Here is a 23,292-nt window from a genome sequence, read left to right as displayed (position 1 = left end):
TTGCTGACTTTATCGTCACTGATGACTAAACCTTAGCTGCTCTTGTTTAACCCAGTGACGTGAAGGCTGGATTCGGTCCTATCCCTAGTTTGCTATCCCTGGTTTGCTCTCTCTACAGCAGATGAATGAGGTTTGCTCTCTCTACAGCAGATGAATGAGGATGGGTTATTGTATACACAGCAGGTGCCAGGCACATTCTCTAGCACCTTTATTTCCTCTTCTTGAGGAATTCACATACAAAGTAGATGGTGACTTGGCACTCAGAGTCGTTCCACTCTCCTGTGCTGAGCATTTCCACACAGTCCTCATGGCCAGCTGGGTCATGAGGCTCCCCTTGCTTCCAGTTACTGTAGTTCTGCAGTGGGCTGTTGTCTGCATACACAAACCGTCCTTCTTTTTCCATGTCATTCAGCCCAATGAAGGCTCGGAAGAGACCACTGCTGGAGATGTAGTCGGCAATCAGGGCATTGGTTGCCTCATCTTTAGGCATGGCCAGTGTTCCTCCTCTGTCCCTGCAGTGGATCAAGGCTTCTCTGTAATTCTTCTCTTCTTTCACGATGTAATAGAATTTCTCATCTGTCTCCCTGATACCTGCTATTACTTTAAAGGAGAAGAAAAATTGCTTAATGGCATGTCAACAGGTGCTGAAGGTGCTTCTATTCCAACATGACAGCGAGATGATTTTTAGATTAGAATTGATAAAAGGGAAAGAGGAAAAGTATTCGCAGCACTGAATTTGTGATGAACAATGAAGACATGATCAGAGAGTGATGCAACTAATGGGACTGACAAGCACCTTGCACGCATTTGGACAAGAACTATTCAGTCCTGGTTGGTGTGTCTCCTGTGACACATAAGTTTTACTTCATAGATATCTAGTACTAACCAAATTAAGGCATGCTAAATGGTCAAATAGCAATGTCTAACTCTGAATCACCTCCATTGTACGTGTTTGAATATAAATTGTGAAAGAGTGCCCAGGGATAGAAACACAGGAATATAGATAGCTTTTCAGGTCCTTTCCATAAAGAGCAAAATGAATGTGACTGCTAAAATAAGACATTTTAAATACAGCCCGATATTCAGAGCTGCTGTAGCACCATGTGGCATTGACTAGGAAGAAAATTGTGGCTGCTCAGCAGCTTTAAAAGGCAGACCTCTCAACCAGTGTATAACCTCGTGAATTAAGCAGTGACAAGGAGCGTGCCTGGGCAGCTGGAAGTTGGTAGTCTCTGCTGATGGATTGCTGGCATGGTCCTGAGCAGTGTTTGGCCTGGGACATTTAACACTCTCCCAAACAATTTAGGAGTTATCCCACGCACAGTTTAGGAGTTAGTAGAGAGATACTCCTTGATAATATGTCATTCAGTTTTGTGGGATTTATAATACAGATGAGTTCTGTGCTGGATGCCTGCAGCGACAGAGAACAGTCTCAAATGCATTTAATTTACTGATGCAGCCCTAGTCCTGGAAGCAGTGGTGGAACTGTCTCAAAATCTCTGATATGCCAGGAAACTCTCTGCTTTCCTTTCAGTGAGGCAGTTTGCACTGTCCACCTGACAGCACTGCCTGCAAATGTGGCTTCTTATAACCCATGTCTTTGAACTTTGGCTCCCTGTTACAGAAAAATGATGCTTGCACTGAAGGGAGCACTAGGAATACAATGTTTTCAGCCTTCCTGGGCAGCAGAAAGATCAAGAGGTTCCTATTGCTTTTCCTGCCTCTTTGGATTAGATTGACACAAACTTTTTCCTTACATTGCGTGACTGGACACTGAGCCTAAGCAGACTGACAGTGCAGAGGTGATTAGCAAGCTGTGCCTTGTGCTTTTCATTATTCATTCTGTTGTGCTGTAGATAATTCTTTATTGTTTTTGCCTTTAGTCATCTGGTCCTTACATTCTTATAGGTATAAGACTGTCTCTTGTAGGTTTTTAGAGTGCCTGGCACAGCAGGACCCTCTCTCTGGGTCATTTGTGGCTTCTGCCATAGAGAAGCAATGGTAGAAGAATAGCAATGATAACGGCTATTGAAGCCAATTAAAACCCATCAAATACATAAAGATCCTTACCATTCTTTACAAACTTGATGGATGTATTAAGACGAGCAACATTTATATTCAGTTGTCCAACAAATCTGCGGTATCTTCCACAGTCACAGACCGTGCCTAATGCAATACAAAGGGTAGAGGATTTATCTGTTTAGAAGCATTTGTGTGTGTGCATGGAGAGTCACCCATAGCCCACTTCCACAGCTTCTGAAGACCCAGGCTTTACGTGTGGACAGCCAGTCTCACCTTGACCCACTGACTGTACTTCTGCTGATCAAAGCGCTAAATATTTTGGCTCTGTATAATCCCTTGCTACTGGCTTAAGAGTCCCTGCTTTTAAAAATGTGGATAGAAGAGTTTGCCATCTTCTTTTGACCCATATCAGTGTGGGATTTGTACATCCTCTGCCCCTCTCATTATTGATTCCATCTAGCTCCAGAGATGTGGCTTGTCAGGAGGATCACTACAGCCTCACCTCTGAATACCAAAGATCTACCTTTGTATCTGTAATCAGCGCAGGTCCCCCAGCCTTCTAACAGAAACAGCATCCATGAAATGGGGAACTGCTGCTTTCTCAGTGAAGGAGTTTTGTGAGTATGCATAGAGGTGGGATTGGCAAAACTTTCGGTAGAAGGACTATGTTAGTGAACTAACTATGTTAGTATCTTTCTTCTAGAATCCAGTATAAATGTAAACTGCTGGCCTGTCTATGTGTTAGTTTTTGTGATAACAAACATTGTCCATTAATTTGGGTGACTCTTCTTATTTTGTGTTGGTGTGTTCATAGGCATCAGTCACGTCCTATCCTAGTCTTCATTTTGCTCAACAAAACATTTTCAGTCTCCTCCTGTTTATTCTCATGTTTTCCCGTGGACCTCAAAATTTCCCGAAACTCCAGACAAACCAGTCCTGAAATCAAAAATCCAGCAGACTTGACCATTCTGCAGAGAAGGATGCATAGCATACCTGCTTTTCCTTTTTTTCCAGGAACCCCTGATAAGCCCTTGGCTCCTTTGTCACCTGAATAAAGAGGAGAATATATTCTCAGATCTCAGACAGTGCACATGTCAGGGGAGTGTATTCGAAAACCTGTTTAATAATATATTAACAGCGTGCTTCTGATAGGAAGCTCTGATGTGCTGTGCTGGAAGACATGCCAAGTTAAACAAACCATGATTAATTCTGGTGTATGGAAATGAGAACCCTTTAATAGCTAACTTGCTGATAACACAGGCATCTTGTGTTCTGCTGGTTCCTGGTACTACTTACTTTAAATATAAACTGCAAAACGATCCTCAGAGGCTGAAAGCACTCCAGAAATCTTGGAGAGGTGAGATCTGGGTTCTCTCACGGGCTACAGGACAGAGCCCTTCCCTGGGTTCAGTAGCTCCATGATGGGCTGAGGCACCAGACAAGGCTCATGTGCACTAAGCCACTGAATTCATGTGTGCCACAGATTGTGTGTGTGGGCAGCAGTTGGCAGCTGCACAGAGGGAGGTCAGTAAGGAACAGCATTTAATCTCAGTTGCAGTTTATGGAAATGTGAATTATTTTCATCCAACTGCTTTCCTCTTTTGTAAATCATAAAAATGATTTACAATGCTCTGCTAGTATATAAGTGGAGGTGACTAGCTTTTTAAAAGATCTCAGCTGTAATTTGGATCAGGAGCAGCTGGACTTTATCTGGAATTCATGTCAGCTCTTCTTTTATGAATTAAACCTTTAGAAGTGAAAAAATACTGCTTACTCTGCTTTATTGAAAGCCATGTTTTGATGAACTTTTTACTTTATATGGTTGTGATTTTTAAAAGAATTTACATGTTGGCTGTCATTTTAATTAGCATTGCTTGACATGCATACTTGCAAGCTGGAATTTCAGAGTTACTTCATTAAGAACTAAAATGTTTAATTGTAGATTTAAACAGTGACTTAATGACCTTTGCTTCCACAAATAAAGAAAATGAGAAAAACTGTAAGAGGAAAATTGTGCATTCAGATTGAGAGAGCTTGGTTTAAAGGCTCAGATCATTGGTTTATTTTCAGATAAAGAAAAGCAATTTGTGAGATACTTCATTTAAAATTAGTCCCTCAGACAAAATTCTTTTCTTCTCTGATACTGACGCTGGCTAGAGGCCACCAAAGGCCTACTGAAAACACTGGTTTGAGAAGCTCCCTGGAGAGATTGTTCCTCCCATTCACCAGCATACCTGGCTTGATGCACTGGTTAGAGACCACAGAGTTCCCCTGGGGATGGTGGAGTTTCTGATCAGCTTTCAAGGAAGGTCTCCTTGTGGCAGAATTGATATTCCTTCTTAAGTAACTCTTTAGAAATACCAGAAAGAAATGCCTGAGCTTCTTCTTAAGATAAATAGAGCATAATTTCATGAAATTATTGTCCAGGCAGACTTGGAGTCTACCTTGATTTGCAAGTAGTTGTTGTCCCTGCTTATATGAGTATCTTCTTAAGACTCCTAAATCCCTTCCTTACCAAGCTGTCCTGTGCACATGTGACCCAGAACAGTGCAGGTGACCAGGGGTGGCATCCTGAACAGCAGCAGAACATTAACTTAGGCCTTTGTGTCCAAATGAGAGGCATAAATTTGTCTTTCTTTTTTATAACATGCAGAGGATTTGCCTCACAAGGGCTAGATTTCTCCTTTCCTCTTTTACCATAGAATCATGGAATAATTTGGGTTGGAGAGGACCTTTAGAGATCTTCTAGTCCAACCCTCCTGCAATGAGCCAAGACACCTTCAGCTAGATCCATCGAAAAGAGTTGGTTTTTTAACTCATAAACCAAATTATTTTATCCAAATAAGACAGATATAGCGCACATGGGAAATAAAACAAGAATATCTCCATTAGCTCTCATCACCAATTTTTATGCATAACTTTATTTGGAGAGCATTGGTCACAGCCATTATCTGATATTACTCCATCTCTGGAACTCTTGCAAAACACATTTTTACCTTAAGGGAAAAAACCAAGAAAACTCCCAGACCAGAGCTTACCCTTGCCACCAATTGGGCCAATTTTCCCAAGCATTCCCTGGTCACCAGCATCCCCCACTGGTCCTTCGTTTCCTAAGAGAAGAAATAAAAAGGAAATGAGTATGGATGGTTTCTGTAATTTCTTTTCCAAGGCACTGTTTAGGTATCTACTGCTGCTATTTTTCCTGAGTGTGGCTAGTCTGCATGTGTGGCAAAGTCAGAATGAGCGCAGCCCTGAGGATGTTTGGAGGAGTACAGCACAGATGTCTGCTGCTGTAGGATACGACAGTGGGACGTTGCAAGGCACCTTAATAGAACTGCCTGTTCAATGCCCAGAAATATCATATTTTCTTACAGAAAATACAAACTAAAACTGCTAGTGAATATTCAAATATTGATTTTACTTCACAGTCAAACAAGGCTGACAGCAGCTTTATTTGTTTTCATTTTTCTCCACCCCTGACAAAAGTCTTCCCTTCTTTCTTGAGGTAAAGTCCTTGCAGCTTTGCTGGGAATCCTTCTAAAAGCAGAATTGCAAGTAGGGAGCTAGTTTTGCTGTATGTGCTTTCCCTGTCTTCAGAGCACCAAAATAACGGATGTAGTTTTTAATTGATTAGTAGTTCAAGTTCTAAAATAACTGTCTAATGATGACAGGCCAATCTAGGGAATCTCAGCTTGCACACTGAATTTAACATCAGTAAGATGCTTTGTAAATGGTTGGTTAGCTGACTCCCTTGTGTCTTACCTGATGTTCATTTTAAGGTAAGAATCAAAATCATAAGAATGCATTTAAAAATGGAAAAAGTTTTTTATTATAGCAATAATAACAGGGTGATTTTAAAGGTTCTAGGAAAGTAAAAACTTTCCTGGTTAGTCTTACACCACTATCAAGGAAGAAAGACCATGGATACACATTATCATCAAACTCTAAAGATAAATTAAGGTTTTGAATTGCAGAATGCAAACAAGGCCAACACCATCACATTTGGTGCCTCCAAATGCCCTCCACAGGTCACACTGTGGATATGGAATATGTTTAATTGAGCCAAGTTCTGAAGCATCTGTGACTCTTTGTTCTCAGCTCAGATGCTGCTTGATTAGAGGAACTTCTGTTTTCAATGGCTTTGTTGGTTCTTCTGCAGAATACAGACAACTGAGACCCAATGTTATTGAGCATCCTGATGTATTACTAGGAAATAACTTTCAAAATTCAGTTTCAACTAAAGAATCATTTGAATAAGGATCAGTAATCTTTCTGATTATACATATGATCTGGGTCTTCTGAATCACACTCATAACAGCCATATATGGTTGTCTTAAGTATCGGTAGGAATTGCTCCAAGCTCTCTTAGTATTGTTAGGTTCTCTGATTAATGTTTGACAGGATTGTGAAATCCACTGGTTCAACAGGAATGAAAAGCATTAAACATCAGCAATCATATGCATCATTACAGTTGTGCATAATGATATTCATATATCAGTAATAACCAACAAAATGTTATAAATACCTTTTGGTCCTTTTGGTCCAACCTTTCCTTGTTTGCCTGCTTCTCCTCTGTCTCCTTTTTCACCTTCATCCCCTTCCAAAAAACCAGAAAATAAAACAACATGGTACATTTCTCTCAGTGCAGTAAGTACAACTATACATGCTCAGAAAGTAAAGTTCACAGGGTTTTTTTCCTATTAATTTCTTTCTATTTCACATTGAAGGCACAGTAGCCATGGGATAAATTTCCAGAGAAGAGATGGTGAATCTGACCATCATTAGGAAAAGCTATTAACTTTCCCTTTCTGAGAGGCTGTTACAACATGAGAATTCAACAACACCAATTCCTACTCCCACACGTTAAGCCTTATTAGCTATAAAACAGATAAATAAACCAATCTTTCTCTGTTGGGAAACTTGTGAACACACAGACATACTACCAGGGGAGGCAGTAGGTGTTTATTAATTGTTCCTAGTGATTCTCTTCCTAGTGACTCTGTGTTCAAGGTATGCAGATGCTTTCAAAATGGGAGAAATGTAAATATGTTGAAATATTTCTTAACATAGACCTTGGCACTTAATATGGCAGAATTCTTGCCTTCAGTTTTCGACAGATAACATTTGTATGTTGATATAACAAACTTGTTTTGGAGTTACTCCAATGCTTTATTTTGAAAAATCATACACAGGGTATCTGTAAGAGGCAAAATCATTGCATTTATTATAGTAGTGCAGAGATTTCTCCAAATGAGATCAAGACCCTCTTACACAGGTTCCTGTGTAGTACCGTACAAACATTTTTACTGTTGTAACAGACAGTCTCTCACTGTGCAGCTTACAGTCCAAAGGTGCAGGGCAGCAATTAGTCGGAAAGAAATATTATCTCCTTCCATAGGTAGCATACAATGTTTCTTTGCACTACGCAGGAAATTTGAGGCACAACTAAAGTTGATTTTCTTATTTTTTACTTCTTAGTTTTGAGCCAAATCCCAAGAAGAGATTTGCTCTCTCTCGTTTTTCCCCCCTACCCTCCCCCAGGAGGTGCAGGCAGGGGACACAACTCACCTGCACCAAACAGCAGCACTGAATACAGGCAGTCTTCCAAAGCCTCTCCCCCTGTTCCCTACCCTTGTTGGCAGTAAGCCTTGCCATGCAGTGGGAAGCAGTGCCACAGTCTCTTGGCTCAGCCAGGATCTCACCTGTTACTGGCAGCCAGTTGTGGCTGTGCCTGCAGCACGTAAGGGAAGAAGAGGCTGCAGTTCAGTGTATGGAGAACCAGGGGAGGGAAGTCTGCCTGGACGTCAGCAAAATGAGAAATGAGGACAGAACAGCAGTATGTGACAAGACCAATAACCTGTCTCACTGAGGATGGTGCCTCCAAGCCCTGACAGGAGGTGTTTAGGGAACTGGGTGTACTGAGGGTGACTATGACCCAGGCAGCCATTTCCAGACTCTCACGAGCAGTGGTTTAAAGGCTCACCTGAGCCAAACACTGCATCCAGACCTCTTATGAACTAGTGATTCTTCCCTCCACCAAATAGCCTTGTGCCTTTTAAATCCATGTATATTTTTGGCCCTTATAATAAATATCCTGTGGCAAAGAGCTCAGTGGTTTTTTTATGTGGTGAGGAGAAAGTACCTTCCCGTGGTTGCTGTAAGACTGATCATTACATTGGTCTCATTTTTTTTCCTGAGAAATACTGTCCATTCATTCCTGATTTACCTTCCTCTACTTCTGTAGTCATAGGTAGTGTGCCATGAGGCTGTTCTGTGGAGTGATGCCGGATGAGAAGTGCTGCATATTGGTTGTAGCATATAAAATGTAATTTTAGATGTCTGGCACCTTTCCGTGCCAGTTGCATGGACCGAGCTGAGTCTGTCCCTTTTTGCCAAAAAACCCTTCAGTGTTGGGACTTTTTTGTGGAGAGCAGATTCAGTCTGTTGGTCAGGATACCATTTGGGGTAAAAGGTCAGTGGTCCAAGCTGAGAAAGATAAAGGGCTGAACTTCAGTCTGTGTTGGAGGGAGGAAGCAGTTTCTAGAGGGATAGACAAGGAGAGGAAACATGATGTATGTGTGGGCTGGCTCACTCAGGCACTTTGTTTTTAACACCAGCTGCCACAGGACAAAATAGGAAGAGAAAAGGCTATAAGCAGGCAGCAATAGAAATTTTAAACATCTCTATTTCCACTGGGTCTTAAAAATACTGAAAAACTTAGTATATATTTCCAAAAGCCAAGCTCTTTAAATATTCAGCTGAAGCTGTGGGTCTGAGCCTGAAGCTGATGGAAGGATCAGCCTGCTTTTACTGGCTTCCAATCCCGCTGAGAAGGACTTGGGGGTGCTGGTCAATGAGAGGCTGGGTATGAGCTGGCAATGTGCACTTGCAGCCCAGAAAGCCAACTGTGTCCTGGGGTGCATCCAAGGCAGCATGACCAGCAGGGTGAGGGATGTGATTGTACCCCTCTACTTTGCTCTGGTGAGACCCCACCTTGGGTACTGCCTCCAGCTCTGGGGTCCCCAGCACAGGAAGGACATGGACCTGTTGGATCGAGTCAGAGGAGGGCCACCAAGATAATCAGAGGGATGGAGCACCTCTCCTACGAGGAAATGTTGAGAGAATTTTGTTTGTTCAGCCAGAAAAAGAGAAGGCTCTGAGTGACCTAATTGCTGCCTGCCAGTACCTGAAGGAAGAAAGATGGAAGAGACTTTACAAGAGCATGTAGTGACAGGACAAGGGGAAATGAATTTAAACTGAAGGAGAGTAGGTTTAGAGTAGATATGAGGAAGAAATTCTGTACTGTGAGTGTGGTGAGGCACTGGATCAGGTTTCCCAGAGAAGCTGTAGATGCTCCATACCTGGCAGTGTTTAAGTCCAGGTTGGAGCTCTGAGCAACCTGGCCTAGTAAAAGGTGTCCTTGCCTACAGCAGAGTGATTGGAACTAGATCATCTTTAAGGTCCCTTTCAACCCAAGCCATTCTATGATTCTACTGGTCATCAAACAGCAGAGCTAGAGAATGTACAGTTTAATTTTGTTGTTGACTTCAGTGGATAAGATATTGTCCTCTCCAAATCCATCTATGAAACCCTTGAGAAAAGTGTAAAAGTCACTTCTCAGTAGCTCAGAAATTCAGAAAAGGTTCCCAGAGGCTGACAAAGAGCTTGTGAAATGAAATTCTGGGAGGAGGTTAAGAACCAATATAATCATGAAACCCATACAGGGGGAAAATTGTGTGATAATAGAAAGGAAACAGGGCATGATTCAAAGACTGGAAAAACTGGATGAATCTTGACTATAAATACAATATGGGGATATTTAACAAATGGACTATGTTCTCTGACAAGAGAGAATTGTGGGAGGCTTTTCAGGTCCAACCTTTCCCTGTGCAATTAATTGCTTTATGTAAGATAGGTTGTAATTCTGAGTCTGGTATAGAAGCTTTGTTTCTTTGGAGTTTCTTTGGAGCAAACCAAATTTCTGCTGACCTTTCAAACCATTGCTTGTCACCCTGGCAGTCCTCATCATCTTTCAGGCTGGTTAGTTACATTCCCTGTGGCCTGCAGGCTGCTCTGTGGGGTTAAAATCTCCAGAAGGATTCTTGTTTGCTGCAGAAGAAAGACCTCTGTGCAAGATGCCTTTTCATTTTTTTTTCTTTTTAAAGAAACCTTGCTTAGACAGTTAATCCTAGAAATAGAACCCAAAAAAGAAAGCCAGTATAAAAGCAGAGAAGCTGTGATTCCTTTCCAAAGATGTTTTATTCCTATCTCAGTTTCAACATTTTGAGCCATTGAAAGCTACAGTGACTTTTTCTGAGAGACACTGGAGTAAGCTTTTCACACATGGGACTGCTGCAGATGAAGGTTGTCCTGTATGGACCATCAGACTGAGAGCCGACAGGTGAAAGGAATGATAGGTTTTGGAAAGTTTGTTCTGAGATTTTGAGAGGTTATGGAAGGGCCTCAACTTTTATTGTTTATACCTTGTATAGTCCAAATTTTTGCTTAAACCATCCAAAAGCCTAAGGGAGAGGGAAGTAATATCTATCACCTTGGCATAAAGCAGCCTACCACATTCTGTCTTAGTTTCCCTATCCAGAAAAACGGGAAGAAAAATAATTTGTCTGTAAAGGAGAGTAATCCTGCTTTTCTCCCCATGTAGCTGAGAATAGGTAGGCCATTACAAAACAAGGGTAGACACAAACCCGTATTAGTTAGTGGTACCATCTAATTGTTAATTTAAGACTGGATTAAGCCCAGTGCTTGCTAATATGGTTTTAAAATGTTTTGTGTCCTCCTTTAGCTGGTGTTGTGTGCAGTGATCTCAAATTTTGGCACGAAACTTGAACTCTTGTGTTGTGCTCCCCTCTTGTGGTCTCGCTATGATTTGCAACCAAGTAGGAGGGGCTGACTGTTCTGGGCAGAGGTTGAGTTGGCTTCCTTTCTAATTTATAATAACTATTCCTCCCTTTCCTCTGGGGCTTCACGTGGACAAGCCATCCCATTGTATTAGCCCCCTTTTTTTTGTTGTTTTTTTGATTATCCAGAAAAAAAAAATCTCTCCTGCTAGTACTCTGGGCTGGATTTTTGAATTCCGTACTACTGTGCTTTGTGCAACGTGATTTTTCTGACCCTTGACCTGATATGCTTGTAATCTATACCTAGAGGATCACCTCTCCTTTGTGCTGCTTTACACTCGTGGCAGTGTCTGGTTAAATTTTAACCTAATTAGCAGATTGTCACCTTAAAACTGTGGTTGCAGGGATGTCAGATAATGCACTGCATTGGCATTTGAAGCATGAGTGAAGAAGCACTTGAAGTCAGTAACTGAAGTAAGACCATTTCTCAACCTTGTTAGTATTCCCTCAAGTTGATTTGTTTCTTCTGTGTTACAGATTTAAAATACCAGATTACTGAATTGAACACCTGAAGCAGTACATTACTCGACTCTTCCATCTTGGGACTGTGCAAGACAAAAGAAAAGCAGAAGCCATAAATAGAAAGTGACTTTTGCAGCCATTAGAAAATTTTAATTATAATTGAGAGGGAACAACAGACCTTCTTTCTCCTATAAACAAGTTCAGGAAAATGCTAAAGGTCTAATCACCAGCAGGATTTCTAGACAGTTGAAAGGGGCTCAGTCTTTTTAGGACTTTCACTAGAGAACACAGTATTGAGAGGTTACATTTGGTAAGAATTTAAGTAGTAAGGTTTTACTGACCTTCAAGTGGCTTAGATTTCCCTGCTGAATCTTTTGTAGGCAATTTATTTCGTTTATATTCATGAACTGAGGATGTTTTCTGGTTCATATATATTGTTCACATATATGTAATGACTCTCTGAATCTTGTGATCAAGGGCTGACCCTGTTTTTTGGAGAACCAGGGTGTAATTCCCAGAGGTTACAGAGCCCGCGTTTATCAACAGAGGCAGCCCTGCATCAGGGTGAGAGCACATCTGCAGGCTGCCTAAGGGCTAACACCAGGAGGAGACTCCTATCTGGGCTTATGCATGTGTATCTCTCTCAGCACATAGCCTGTTCTCTTGGAGCTCTGCTCAGACTCCCTGGGTCCATGCAGGGACACTTAGTCAGGTGTGCTGGCAAGCCATGGCCTCAGGTCAGCTCCAGTTCCTGTCTTCTGAGCAAAACCACTACAGAAATGTTAATGCTCTCTCATCCTCTCTTTGGCAGCTATATCTTCCTCCACACTCCAGGGCATGCCCACCCTTCCAAATGAAACACCACTTATGCTGGGCTACAGCGCAGTTGTCCTCCTACATCAGATACTCTGAAATGAAAAAAAGCCCACTACCAGCCAAAAAGTCCTTGAGAAGCCCTGGGCCATGACTAATCTGCTATGAAGGGGGCAGGATGGTTAATCTCGATTAGTATACCACATGGGTGCTTTGCACAGCTTGCCTTGCATACATTTAGCATTGCTGGGCATAGCCAATGTCCCATCACAAAGGTTTTGTATGGAATTTGTTATGTGGTTTTACCATCTGACTATGTGTGACACAGTTCTGCTGAGCAACGTTTCATGCTCTTAGTCCCACCAGAGGCACCAGAGGGACAGACCTCCCCCATCTCCAGAGAGAGAGTGTGAAGAGTGCAGATGATTTCTGCCTGTCTTGGGTGTTAAACTAAAGGGATAAGGAGATGTGCATAATTCTGAAGCCTTGAGAACCCTGCAGGAACAACTGAATGCCTTGCCCTCCTGGAAGAACCTTGCAGATAGCCACAGGATTAGCTCTGCAGCCTGGGGTGCCGACTGACCCTGAGCAGGGAGAACCTTTGCAGCACTTTCACATGCGCAATAGCTCCTGAGAGAGTTTGTCACCAGAGGGAGTCACAGACCTTAAAAAATAAGCAAACACATCCCAGTTTGTATTTCCAATGTATGAGCACGTCACAGTTACGTCAGTGGAGAGACTCAAGATTTCCTCTAATTTCACTTTCAGCGTCTTTTAGATCCTTAGCAAATTTCCATAGCAGTGTGCATTCTTGCTTTCACACTATACATGTCTAGTGAGGACAGGATTTCTTGATGTCATCTGCCTATCTGACATGATGTCATCTTCCCTGTCCTTCCTCCTCACTTCAGCTCCCAGCACTGTCCTGCACACCTCCCTCCCCTCTGCCTGATGTTGAGCACTCTTTTGACTCTGTGTTGAAGGAATTCAACTCCCTTAACAGAGGAATACCGGTAAGGCAAATACACATTTTTAGTGAGTGAGCTGAATCAGCCCAGTGAAAAGTATGGTGAGTAAATAGCTGACCCAGCACAAGGTGAAGGTGGGGCCACATGGTCAAAGTGTAAGAAGGAGATAATGTTTGGCCTCCCTTTTTGGTAGAAAGCCTGAAAGTTGAGTGCAGTGGGAAACTGCACCCATGGCCACTCTCCCAGGTGTCCTGCAGGAACATACAGGGCTCCCACATATTCCTCCATTCTTAGACATGTTGTCTTTTTTCACCCAGATTCAAACTAGACAACAGAATCTCTTTCCTTGTGAAATAGAATCTTCAAAAAAACCTGAATTCTCTGCTTGCTTTTCTACTTGTAAATATCCATTGACTTCAGTAGGAATACCCTCCACTCCTATTGCATTGCATGAGTCATACCTAAGCCTTCAGGAGGCTCAGTGAACCTCTGCTGACTTATATTATTTGAAACTGGGGGCTTTTGTGCATGAGTGGAACATACATTATTTCTTTAATAACAGAAATAATTTAAATTATCCCTGATTCTCCTTTTACCTCATCTGTTTGATTTAATTTTCCCAGCCTGTTTCCCTGCCATTCTGGCATGGTCTCAGAGACTCATTAATTATTTTGGCTTCAGGGAGGAATCAGACTGCCATTGGTAAGAAATACAGACTCACTATCATTTGAATTTATGTATTTAAGCCCCCACATACATGCTTTGTAGCTCAGGCTGATAAATGTCAGAAATTTAATGTACACTAAAATGAGGAATTTTAAAAACCATGAAAAAAAGAATTATGTGTTGAAATTAAAGGGCTCTTCAGATCAAACTTGAGGCACTAAGAGGGAAGTTTAGCTATAGTTTTGAACGGCTTATAGGATGTGGTAAAGCATTTTATATTTTCGGAAGGAAATGTGCATAAGAGCATATCTGGTTTCTGAGAGAGTTTGAGATTTTCCAGGAGTGAAATTGCGTAAGCACAATTAAAGTTGAGAGATGGACAGCTATATTGGAGACCACAGTAAATGCTATTTTGAGGCAACAGCCAATGTCAAAGAGTTTATAAGCATCACTTGTCAGAAATAATGATAAGGAAACATCTAAATTGCTGGGGAAAACTCCCAGTACTCTTCAGATTTCATCTCATTTCAGTTTCTCAACCTGGATCTGATTCAAGACCTTCAAAGTTTCTGTGTCTGGATTTCAAAGGAAATGAGCTGGGACCTGGGACAGACAGCAAGATCTAGAGCCAACCTTCTGAAGTGCTGAGCTCCCCTGAATCCATGTGAAATGAGCTTCCACAGAGCCAACCCCCACCCCAGTCATCTTCTCCCCCTGCTCATGTTTTTAATGGGAGTTTAGGAGTCAAAGCTTTGGGTTCTCTGCTTATTTTTACCCTCATGTTCTTGCTTATTGATTTCCTCAGAACAGGTCAAATCTCATCTTGTCTATTTCCTTTGTGGGTTAGACAGAACTGAGCTTGCAGTCTCTAGGCAAGAGCAAGCTGGAAGAAAGGACAGAGCCCAGGGGAGCAGAGCCTGGTTTTCCTGATGCTGCCAGGGCATGGACCAACAACTGGTGCCATTGCTCTAACTGTTTAGTTGTTGCCTCCCCACAGTCCCAGATCCTTTCTCAGCAGCAGGAACAGCCAGCCTGCTTCCAAGCTTGGAAGGGTAGAAAGCAAGCAATAGGGCCGTGACTAGTTTTGCTAGGCCAAGCATCTGGCTGCCCTGGAAAATTCATTGTTTTGTTTGTGCTTGATCTTGTTCTCTTTGGACCCAAGAAGTGAATGAAGTACAGAACTTGGCCTTTATTGCCCCAGTTGCTCAGCTGTGGATCAGCATTACCTAGTGTAAATTTTCAGCCCAGTTCCTGTGCCACAACAACCCAGCTAGGACCAAGGTGTTCCTAACGCCTCAGATTCAGATCAAACACCAAAAATCACTAGTTAGAAACACTGAAAATCTGTACTTTTTGTTTGTTTGTTTTGTTCCTTGGGTATTTCAATAAGAACCCTAGAAAATGCCTCACACTGCCATGTAAGCCAGATTGTTGTGTATCTCAAAAGCGTTTTCAGAAAGACAACACTAGACAACCATTGCAGTGGGGCTATTTTCATTGAAAATAATCCCCTCTTTTTGAGAAGAAATCTGAGTGTTGCCTAGAAAAGGAAACTGGGAGAAAATTGCCAGCCTTTGCCTGTCTCTTATTCTTTTTTTTTTTTTAATTTCCCATTTTTAGGGAGTGCCAATTTAGCAAATTTCTTTGCATAATTCTTTGCAAACAGACTTCAGTTTTCATTTTCTTGCACCAACGATGGAAAGTAGCAGATGGATGGCACGGACTGCGGGCGCCTGGTGATCATCACGTGAACCACCAGAGGTCAGGCTGAACCCTGATGGTTTGTCACACTGAGCAGTTTAACTCGGACCCACTTCTGTCATTGCTATACAAAGTGCAAAGGCTGACAGGACATTAGTACATTCCTTTTGTTGCTGGGAGACTGCAGTCTTCGAGAGTATTTTCTAGCTCAGTGTTATACACGATGGCCTCTCGTTTTGCCTCATGCTTTGTGGGAGCTGGTGCGAGTGTCATAAGTGGTTTGAAGGCTTTCCTGATAATTAGCCTGGAATTACCCTTTTTTTTTACATCCCGTCACTCATGTCATACTACTCTTGGGACATCTCAGTTATGAGCATACCAAATAGTATATTTTTGAAGGGGAAGAATATGCCTTGCACAAAGTAACTTGGATGAGTTACATGTGGCTTACATGTGGACAAAGTGGCCTAATTTCACAACACTAATGACCCTTCTTAAACAGGTAATTTTCAGGGTGAGCATGTGGAGAGGTTGGGAGCTTGCTCCTGTAGCAACTGTGAATGCCTAGATGATGAAGTGAGAAATGCAGCCCCCAACAGTGCAAGCAATAAAGGATTATAAATTCTGAGCCTCTTCAAACAAACTCACTTCTCCCTCAGCTTTCTACTCTTCTCTGGGCTGTGTGATGGAAATGGCAGTATTGCTGTTGCATAGAACCAGGAGCCATCCCACTCGTAGCACACAGACTGGGTCTAGCCTACAGGACAATTTGTACCTTGCACTGGGATAGGTGAGGTGGAACAGTGTAGGAAGTCTTAACAGCTATTGAATATCTTTTAATTCCTTTGACTTCTGGTTGCTTTGAACCATTAGACACTTCCATGTTGTCATGGAAGGAGGAAGTTGCCACGACGGGAATCTGACCTGTGGTGGTAGAAAAAGCTGGCCAATATACTGAGTGACCTCAGCACCTCTGTCTTGTGGGAGCACCACCATGTTTTACCATAGCTGGGATGCTGAGCAGAGGGAGGTGAGGGGGTGAAACTTGTGCCAGGTGGGTCAAAACCCATTTTTGTGAGAACGGTGGACAAAGGGACACAACAGATGTAGCACAGGAAATAAAACCTACAGCAGCAAAACTCAGAGGCTTGTCCACTACTGAGGTTAGAGTTTAAGCAGCAAACTGCTGCCTGTGGCTGTGGTCATAAGCTTGGATCATGTGCTCTGAGTTCATAGACATAAGATGAATAGAGGAAAACTGGCAGCAGGACAGACTTTCTTCTGCCATATTAGGTCAGCATTTTTCATACTTGACTACAAGGGGTGCCTGAGGAGTAATAGGATAGTTCATACACTCAGCCTGCTTGGTCTCCAGTTGCCCAGATAACTGGTAGTTAAAACTAGTGCCACTGAGAGCTGCTTGTAACTGTCCTAGATGAGCTCAGCTCTGGTAGGAACTGAAATTAATCTATAGAATTACATCACATAGTCTGCAAAATAGTATTTAATGACCTGCAGTGGATGAGAGCCAGTAATTTGGAGGTGATTTATTTGATACTCCTTCTATCAGTCATGGATCTTGGGCATAGTAATCTAAAGTGGTAGTGCGGGCTATGCCAATACGTTAGTTGTCTCATCTTGTGTCTTGGTGTCAGCCAGGAGGCAGTAGGACTGCTAATAACTAAATTCTGACTTTCTCAGCACCACACTTACAAAGAGCCATAATACCTAACCTTCAAATGCTCCCTATACAAACTAGACCACAGAAACCAGCCGGAGTTCCAGCTACTCTGTGTTTTCATGAGACCACCTCATTAGCCTTGTGACTTGTTAAACACAGTCTTGTCAAACTTTGTTCTCCAGCCTGCCATTATTTAGATACTAAATAAACTAACGCCCACTAGCTCCCTTGGGGATCATTAAATCTCTCTGCATTTATGCTGTGGCAGCAAAAGTTTAAGCTTGGATTGTAATCATAAAGAAATTAACTTGCTGATTAAAAATGGTCCTTTAAGCAACATGCATTTGAATAATCCATCATAAAAACAAATGAGTCTATAGCAGTGCTCTTGATTTGATAATCTTTTTTCTGCTTTAAATTTACATCAGTTGTACTTTTTTTTTCTCTCAGTCTGTAACCCATAGAAAAATACAATGAATTACTAAAAAGAAAGCAATAGTTTGAACTGCAATAGCCATGGTGTGGAATATATATTTTAGATCTGTTAGTACAAGATAGATTTGTATGTCATGAATCTGAATTTTTTGCTAAGATACCCTCCAGGCAATTCCAGCAACATTAATTGTGTTACAGAAAAGCTTAGTTAATGCAGAAAATTTGATTTCTCGTATTTCCAAAGTGTTTTGAAAATAAAAGACCTGTATATGCCAGGGCTGATCCAGTTCTTGAAATCTGTAGCTGAGGTCCTGTTTAATTCAACAAGAGCTACTGGATCAGGTCTGATGAGTGCAGCAGAGAGAGATGTGTTTACAAGTAAACATTTGGGAATAAAGACGGTTCGGTCATTTTAAATATTGCATACCTCTCTCTATCTGTAAGTGCAAAGCAGACAACTAACAGTTCACAATAGGTACCTACTTTTAGACAAGTTCCTCAGTTTGTTGCTGTACTAGTTGCGTGATGAACACAAAAAGTTAAGAGAAGATTTATATGGCTGGAGAAAGATGCAAAAGGACACCTCTAACTTATATGAAAATATGTGACACTGTTCCTGAAACTGAAGAAAAGCAAATTTAACTGTCTTTGCTTCATCATTTTCCCCCATTACAGTTCCACTTTCCTAGATGTTTGTACAGTCCACAGTAATTCACATCTTTCCTGCCCAGCCCATGCCACAAACCCTCCATGTCTCTAATTTTTAAAAAATCAGCCTTTGTCAGTACTGGTCTCCACATTAGCAACCTGATAATTCCTCACCTTTTGGTCCAGGTAAAATTGTGTGTGTTGAGCAGACATCTGTTGTAGGTCGATTGTCAACATCAAAACCAAAAATCTGAACCTGGAAGATAAAAAGCACTATAAGGGTCCCATATTTTCTTAGCTGTTGTTCTTTCTTGCTGCTCATCCTTGCAGCTTCTCAGGAAATGCCTTTCGTTGTTACTGTCTTAAGAAATGCAGCTGACTCAAAAATAAATGCTTCACTAACTGGAGCAGTGGAAAGATTGGGAGCTACATGCAAGAACAGCTAAATAAAGTGAAGAAAGAAGTTTGACGATGCTGTAGTTATTTCTGTCCTGCACATTATCCAGGATATTTATTTAACACTGACAGCTGTTTATTCCAATTTATCTCTTATCTGCGAGACGTTTAGCTACATTTGCTGTGGAAAATTTCTTCAACATTTGGGAATATCTCTTTTGTAATATTTTTTCCTTTCAGCACTGATTTTTTTTATGCTCAGCTTTTCACTTACTCAAGAGACAAAAGACTTTGGTATGGTATCCAAGTGTGTACTAATTAGTTATAGGATACTTTTGGCAGGTTGTGGGTTGAAAGTAATGCAAACTCCATATAACATATAGAGATACTTTTCCACAAAAGCTTTCCTCCAAGGGGACTGTCAGTGACCACGGACGAGCTGCCAGTTCTCTGTGGGTGGAAATCACTGGTGCTATTTCACACCCTTTGGGTGCCATGTACCCACAGTCCCCAGAGCGGCAAATGAAAAGTTTATGTGATCAATGGGTATTTTAGCCCCAAACCCACAAGTGATGGTTTTATGCTTAGAGATAACTTCACAATGCTTGCTCCAAGCCCAGATTATGTTGGTAGACACAGTACAGAAAGGGCACACTTCAGAACTGAAGACACAGAACAAGATGAACTTGAATGACTGCAGCACCTCCTCCCATAACGCTTTTTCCGTGCACTGGGAAAGGCCATCTACTGGGACAGTGGTGTAGCATATGTAATATTATGTTCGGGTTGTCCAGGAAGCTGCAGCTGGTTCAAATCTGCATGAGGCAGCTACCAGGTTTTCAGTTGGCTGCTGAGACTTTGAAAATAGGTGTAGGAGGCCTCTTGGATGGAGGAACAAGTAGTGTGCATCCTTCCTTTTGAAAGGAACTGTGACAGATATCTCTCTATGTGCACTCCCTTCCTAGAAAAAACTCTAACTTTCTCTTAAGGAGAGCACAGTAACCAGGGACAGAAGACTGACATAGCCTGGCAGAAAAGAAAGGGGAGATGAGTATTTGTAATATTTCCAGTAATTTTGTTAACTTCTGGTTTCACCCACAGTGAAGGACATAGCTACTCTAAAAGCCAAACCATGGTTTTGAACTGTGTAGTGTATGAGAGCGTGTTTGCTCTCCATTCTAGGCAAAATATGATAATAGCTTATCAGAGGTTTTCCTCATTATTTAAGAGAGTATTAATTCCCTAGTCCTACAATGTTTCAGCCTTTGGGCAGACAGAATAAATAGCAGTACTGATGTAAAAGCGAATACCTTTCTGTAAAGGTTGAAGGAAGGCTTCAATTTCAGGCTTTCATCTGGGATAAAATGTTGGCCTAAGTCCCAAGAGGCATCAAGGCACTCCTCTCCCTCTTTCTTTCTAGACTGGTCACAGACTGTCCGCCTTTTCAAAACACTTTTCTTTTTTGTTAAAATGTATACAGTACTTCAGAAATAAATAGTGGTCTCTATCCTAAAGAATGTCATCTAACTAACCCCCTCAAATGTGGCCTTGATAATGGGTACACACAGTTAGAGGGGGAGGAAAGAGAAAGGCAGGATTATAGTTGAGTAGAGTCATACCAGGAAAAACTTGTTCCTCTGTGATTTGCGTTGGGCACTGTGCCTCTGACTTGTACACTGTAAATCTGTTTTATTTATCTTTTTCTTCACTTTCCATTTTGTGAGCAGAAGGTCAACGTAAGAGCAAGAATAGAGAGCGTAGGAGTGGGAAGCTAGTGTACTTAGCTTTGGAGGAGGCATTTTGGGAACTGTTGCCAAACTGACATGAATGATGCTATCTGTTACACAGTACTGAGAGACTTACAGCGACTTCTTTGTTATTTATCGGGGATAAAGAGGGGTAAGTGTAAGTGAGAGAGGAAACCATTTGTTTAGCCACTTCAGTCACTGTCTGGGACTAAGCAGGGAACATTTTTCTAATAGTGCTGTGATCATTTACAAATGTTCTCATTCCACATAAGAAAATAAATCAAGACCCTACTTCCCCCCTGCATGACAGTCAGAAACCTCCTGAACACACAGTGAGAAATTCAGTTTAATGTATCTGAAAACTTGGTAACGGAGACACTTAAAATGTAGGAGCTCCAGATTCAGATTATTTCTCTGCCTAATTCAAACCAATGTTTGCACTAGAGCCTTAAGGTTATATTCCCTTATTACAAGGCTGTATGCTAATCAGTTAGGTCTTACTGTATGTTGGACCAGAAACACTGTCCTGGAGCTAGAAAACCTCCCTTAGCAGGCAATCCATCAAAATTGATATACTAGCATGAAAAGCTTGATTTTTGGCAAATCAGTATTTATCAAACCAGTTTCACTGAAAAATCTTCAAGCAGCTTCATTGCTGATGAAGATTTAATGAGGCAAAGTGCCTATTGTGCATGTTAATTCTCATTGAATCAGGCTTAAAGAAATGTCTGTAGGCAAGAGAGAAAAACAAACAGCGTTGTCCAGACATAAAAGACATAAAGCAAACACTTTGAGGGACATGAATGTTTTACAAGAAAACTCTAAGACGCAAAAGAATATCTTGAAAGATTCTGTTCTTTGAGATGAGCACTGGTCAGGTAATCTTTGTGTCATGCATTGCCTATTTGGAGTCCAAGTAACTTCCTTCAAAATTTGTAATTCCTTCATTTGCTTATTCTTCAGCTGTTAGTAGTTAAGTGTCAACACACTATAAAGAATACAGATAACATCCTGAAATAGTGTTCATAAAAAAACAATTTTAATAATTTATAGAGTCCCAGATCCTGTGGTTGGACTCTAGGTTAATACATCTTGCTGATTCAGCCATCAGTTTTGAGAGTCTGATGGCATCCTTTCTAACCCAAACTGAGTATTAAGGAGAACTTTCCTCTTCTGTACCTTACTGTACTGAGTAAATCTGGGAACATCTGAAAGAAAAAAAAAATTAGAGTATTTCTCCACTTTGGGGTGGTTTCAGTTCTCCTGGTGTCAGAGGTCATGATCATTTGAGATATTTCAGTCTGTCATACCGTATACATCAATTGCAGTGGCAAAGCTTAGAGAAAATGGAAGAGCAGTAACACATGATTTGCAAAGTGTAGGGAGGAAAGTAATCCTAGGGCTATTTTGTAAAACCTCATTTTTGGTTTTGACACCCTTCAATGACTACTTGAGCCTGTAAACACAGTCTTCACCAGTTGTTGTTCCTCTGAGTAAGATATAAACAATTACTAGATCTTGATATGCCTGAAAATAACTGGAAAAAAAAAAAACAAATGAAGGACAAAATTCTCCAAAATCTCCTTGCTTATATGTTTAGTAAACAGAGCTTCTAGGACTCTAATGGTTATAGATAATTCTTGTTGGATATTTGAAAGGCTTTATCAACCTCAGCAGTATAGAAATATATGTTCCCCTCTCAACTATAATCCCCCTGGTTTCCTGCTGATGAGTTTTACTCTCTGTTGAGTTGAGTGTCTTGAGGGATAGGTGTGAGCTTTTCCTGGTCTGACACAGGCATGGTGCTCTGGGGGATCCTTAGATCTACATTAGAGCTTACAGCCCCTTCTTGGGATGTTCCTACCTCTCCTTCCACATTCCTATCCGCCTCAGCTTTTAGCCTCTAAACAGAAACGCTGACCCAGATTCCAGCTGTAAGTGTCTGCTGTGAGGTAGGAGGGATTTGGAGACAACTGTTGTCCAGGGAGAAGAATAGCTGGTCAGCACTGAAATTTCAGAGGGAGCTTGGGTTGCAGACCACAGATTCAGAGAGCTACTGGATGCTGTATGAGTAGCAGTACTGAACCCTGTACTCCCTTTTTTAAATAGACCTCAGCTGTGTGTGACTTCTGCTCACGCAGGTAGCACGGCATTATAACTTTGCACTTCTAACTTTTGCACTTAGCAAAAATGTCCTGGCTTACAGGGAATGTGTTATATGCACTTTTATTGTGAACACTAGGATTGAGAATACTTCTCTATCAGTTAGGATGCAGGTTTTCAGTTCTGTTGAAGACACCTTTGACTTACAGTGCCAGCCTTCCAGAGAGGCCTAAGAGATACCTATTGCTATTGTTTTCCAGGCAGTCACTCAGAGAAGCTGTCCAAAAATATAAGTCATTCACATATGCATTCAGAGATGTGATAGAAAGTGAAATACTCAGTGTGGTTTGTAATTGTGTTTATATAAGTGCAACCTCTTCCTGTGTCAGAACAGATTTTTGCAAACAAGAGGGCAATGATTCAGTTCCAGGGGAAGACTGACAAAATAAACCCCAGCTTCTACTGACCTGATGCAGTGCCGAACAGTGTCCTACCCTGGGAAAATATTTCCTGCTTCATTTTCATAAATATTTATGTAATTCCTTCTGGGAAACATGTCTTCTTCAGAAAACTGAACATGCTGCTCCCTGACATAAATTTAACTATTTGTTTACACATGAGAGATTATGGGCATCTACCCAGCCTTAGATTTTTACATTCTTATCTCAGGCATTTCTATCTTTTAGAGTTGTTCTTCAGTCTCCTCCTAGAAATTGAATGTCTTGAGTCAT

The 23,292-nt window shown here is 41.4% G+C and overlaps 1 protein-coding gene across 1 annotated transcript; it reads right to left on the bottom strand.

Moving 5' to 3' along the window:
- Positions 1–135: 135 nt before the first annotated feature.
- Positions 136–18,802, bottom strand: COLEC10 (collectin subfamily member 10). The gene is made up of 6 exons (XM_027726970.2): positions 18,489–18,802; positions 6,548–6,619; positions 5,061–5,132; positions 3,016–3,069; positions 2,071–2,166; positions 136–600 (listed from the first exon to the last, which is right to left on the bottom strand). Exons 1-6 carry the CDS (start codon positions 18,634–18,636, stop codon positions 209–211), a joined length of 834 nt encoding a protein of 277 aa, XP_027582771.1. The 5' UTR covers positions 18,637–18,802; the 3' UTR covers positions 136–208.
- Positions 18,803–23,292: the final 4,490 nt, after the last annotated feature.

The sequence above is a fragment of the Pipra filicauda genome, unplaced genomic scaffold (genome assembly GCF_003945595.2).
Source record: "Pipra filicauda isolate LSUMZ 115617 unplaced genomic scaffold, ASM394559v2 scaffold25_size4600443_pilon, whole genome shotgun sequence".
NCBI classification, from domain to species: domain Eukaryota; kingdom Metazoa; phylum Chordata; class Aves; order Passeriformes; family Pipridae; genus Pipra; species Pipra filicauda.
This window is presented reverse-complemented; position numbering and strand designations above follow the sequence as displayed.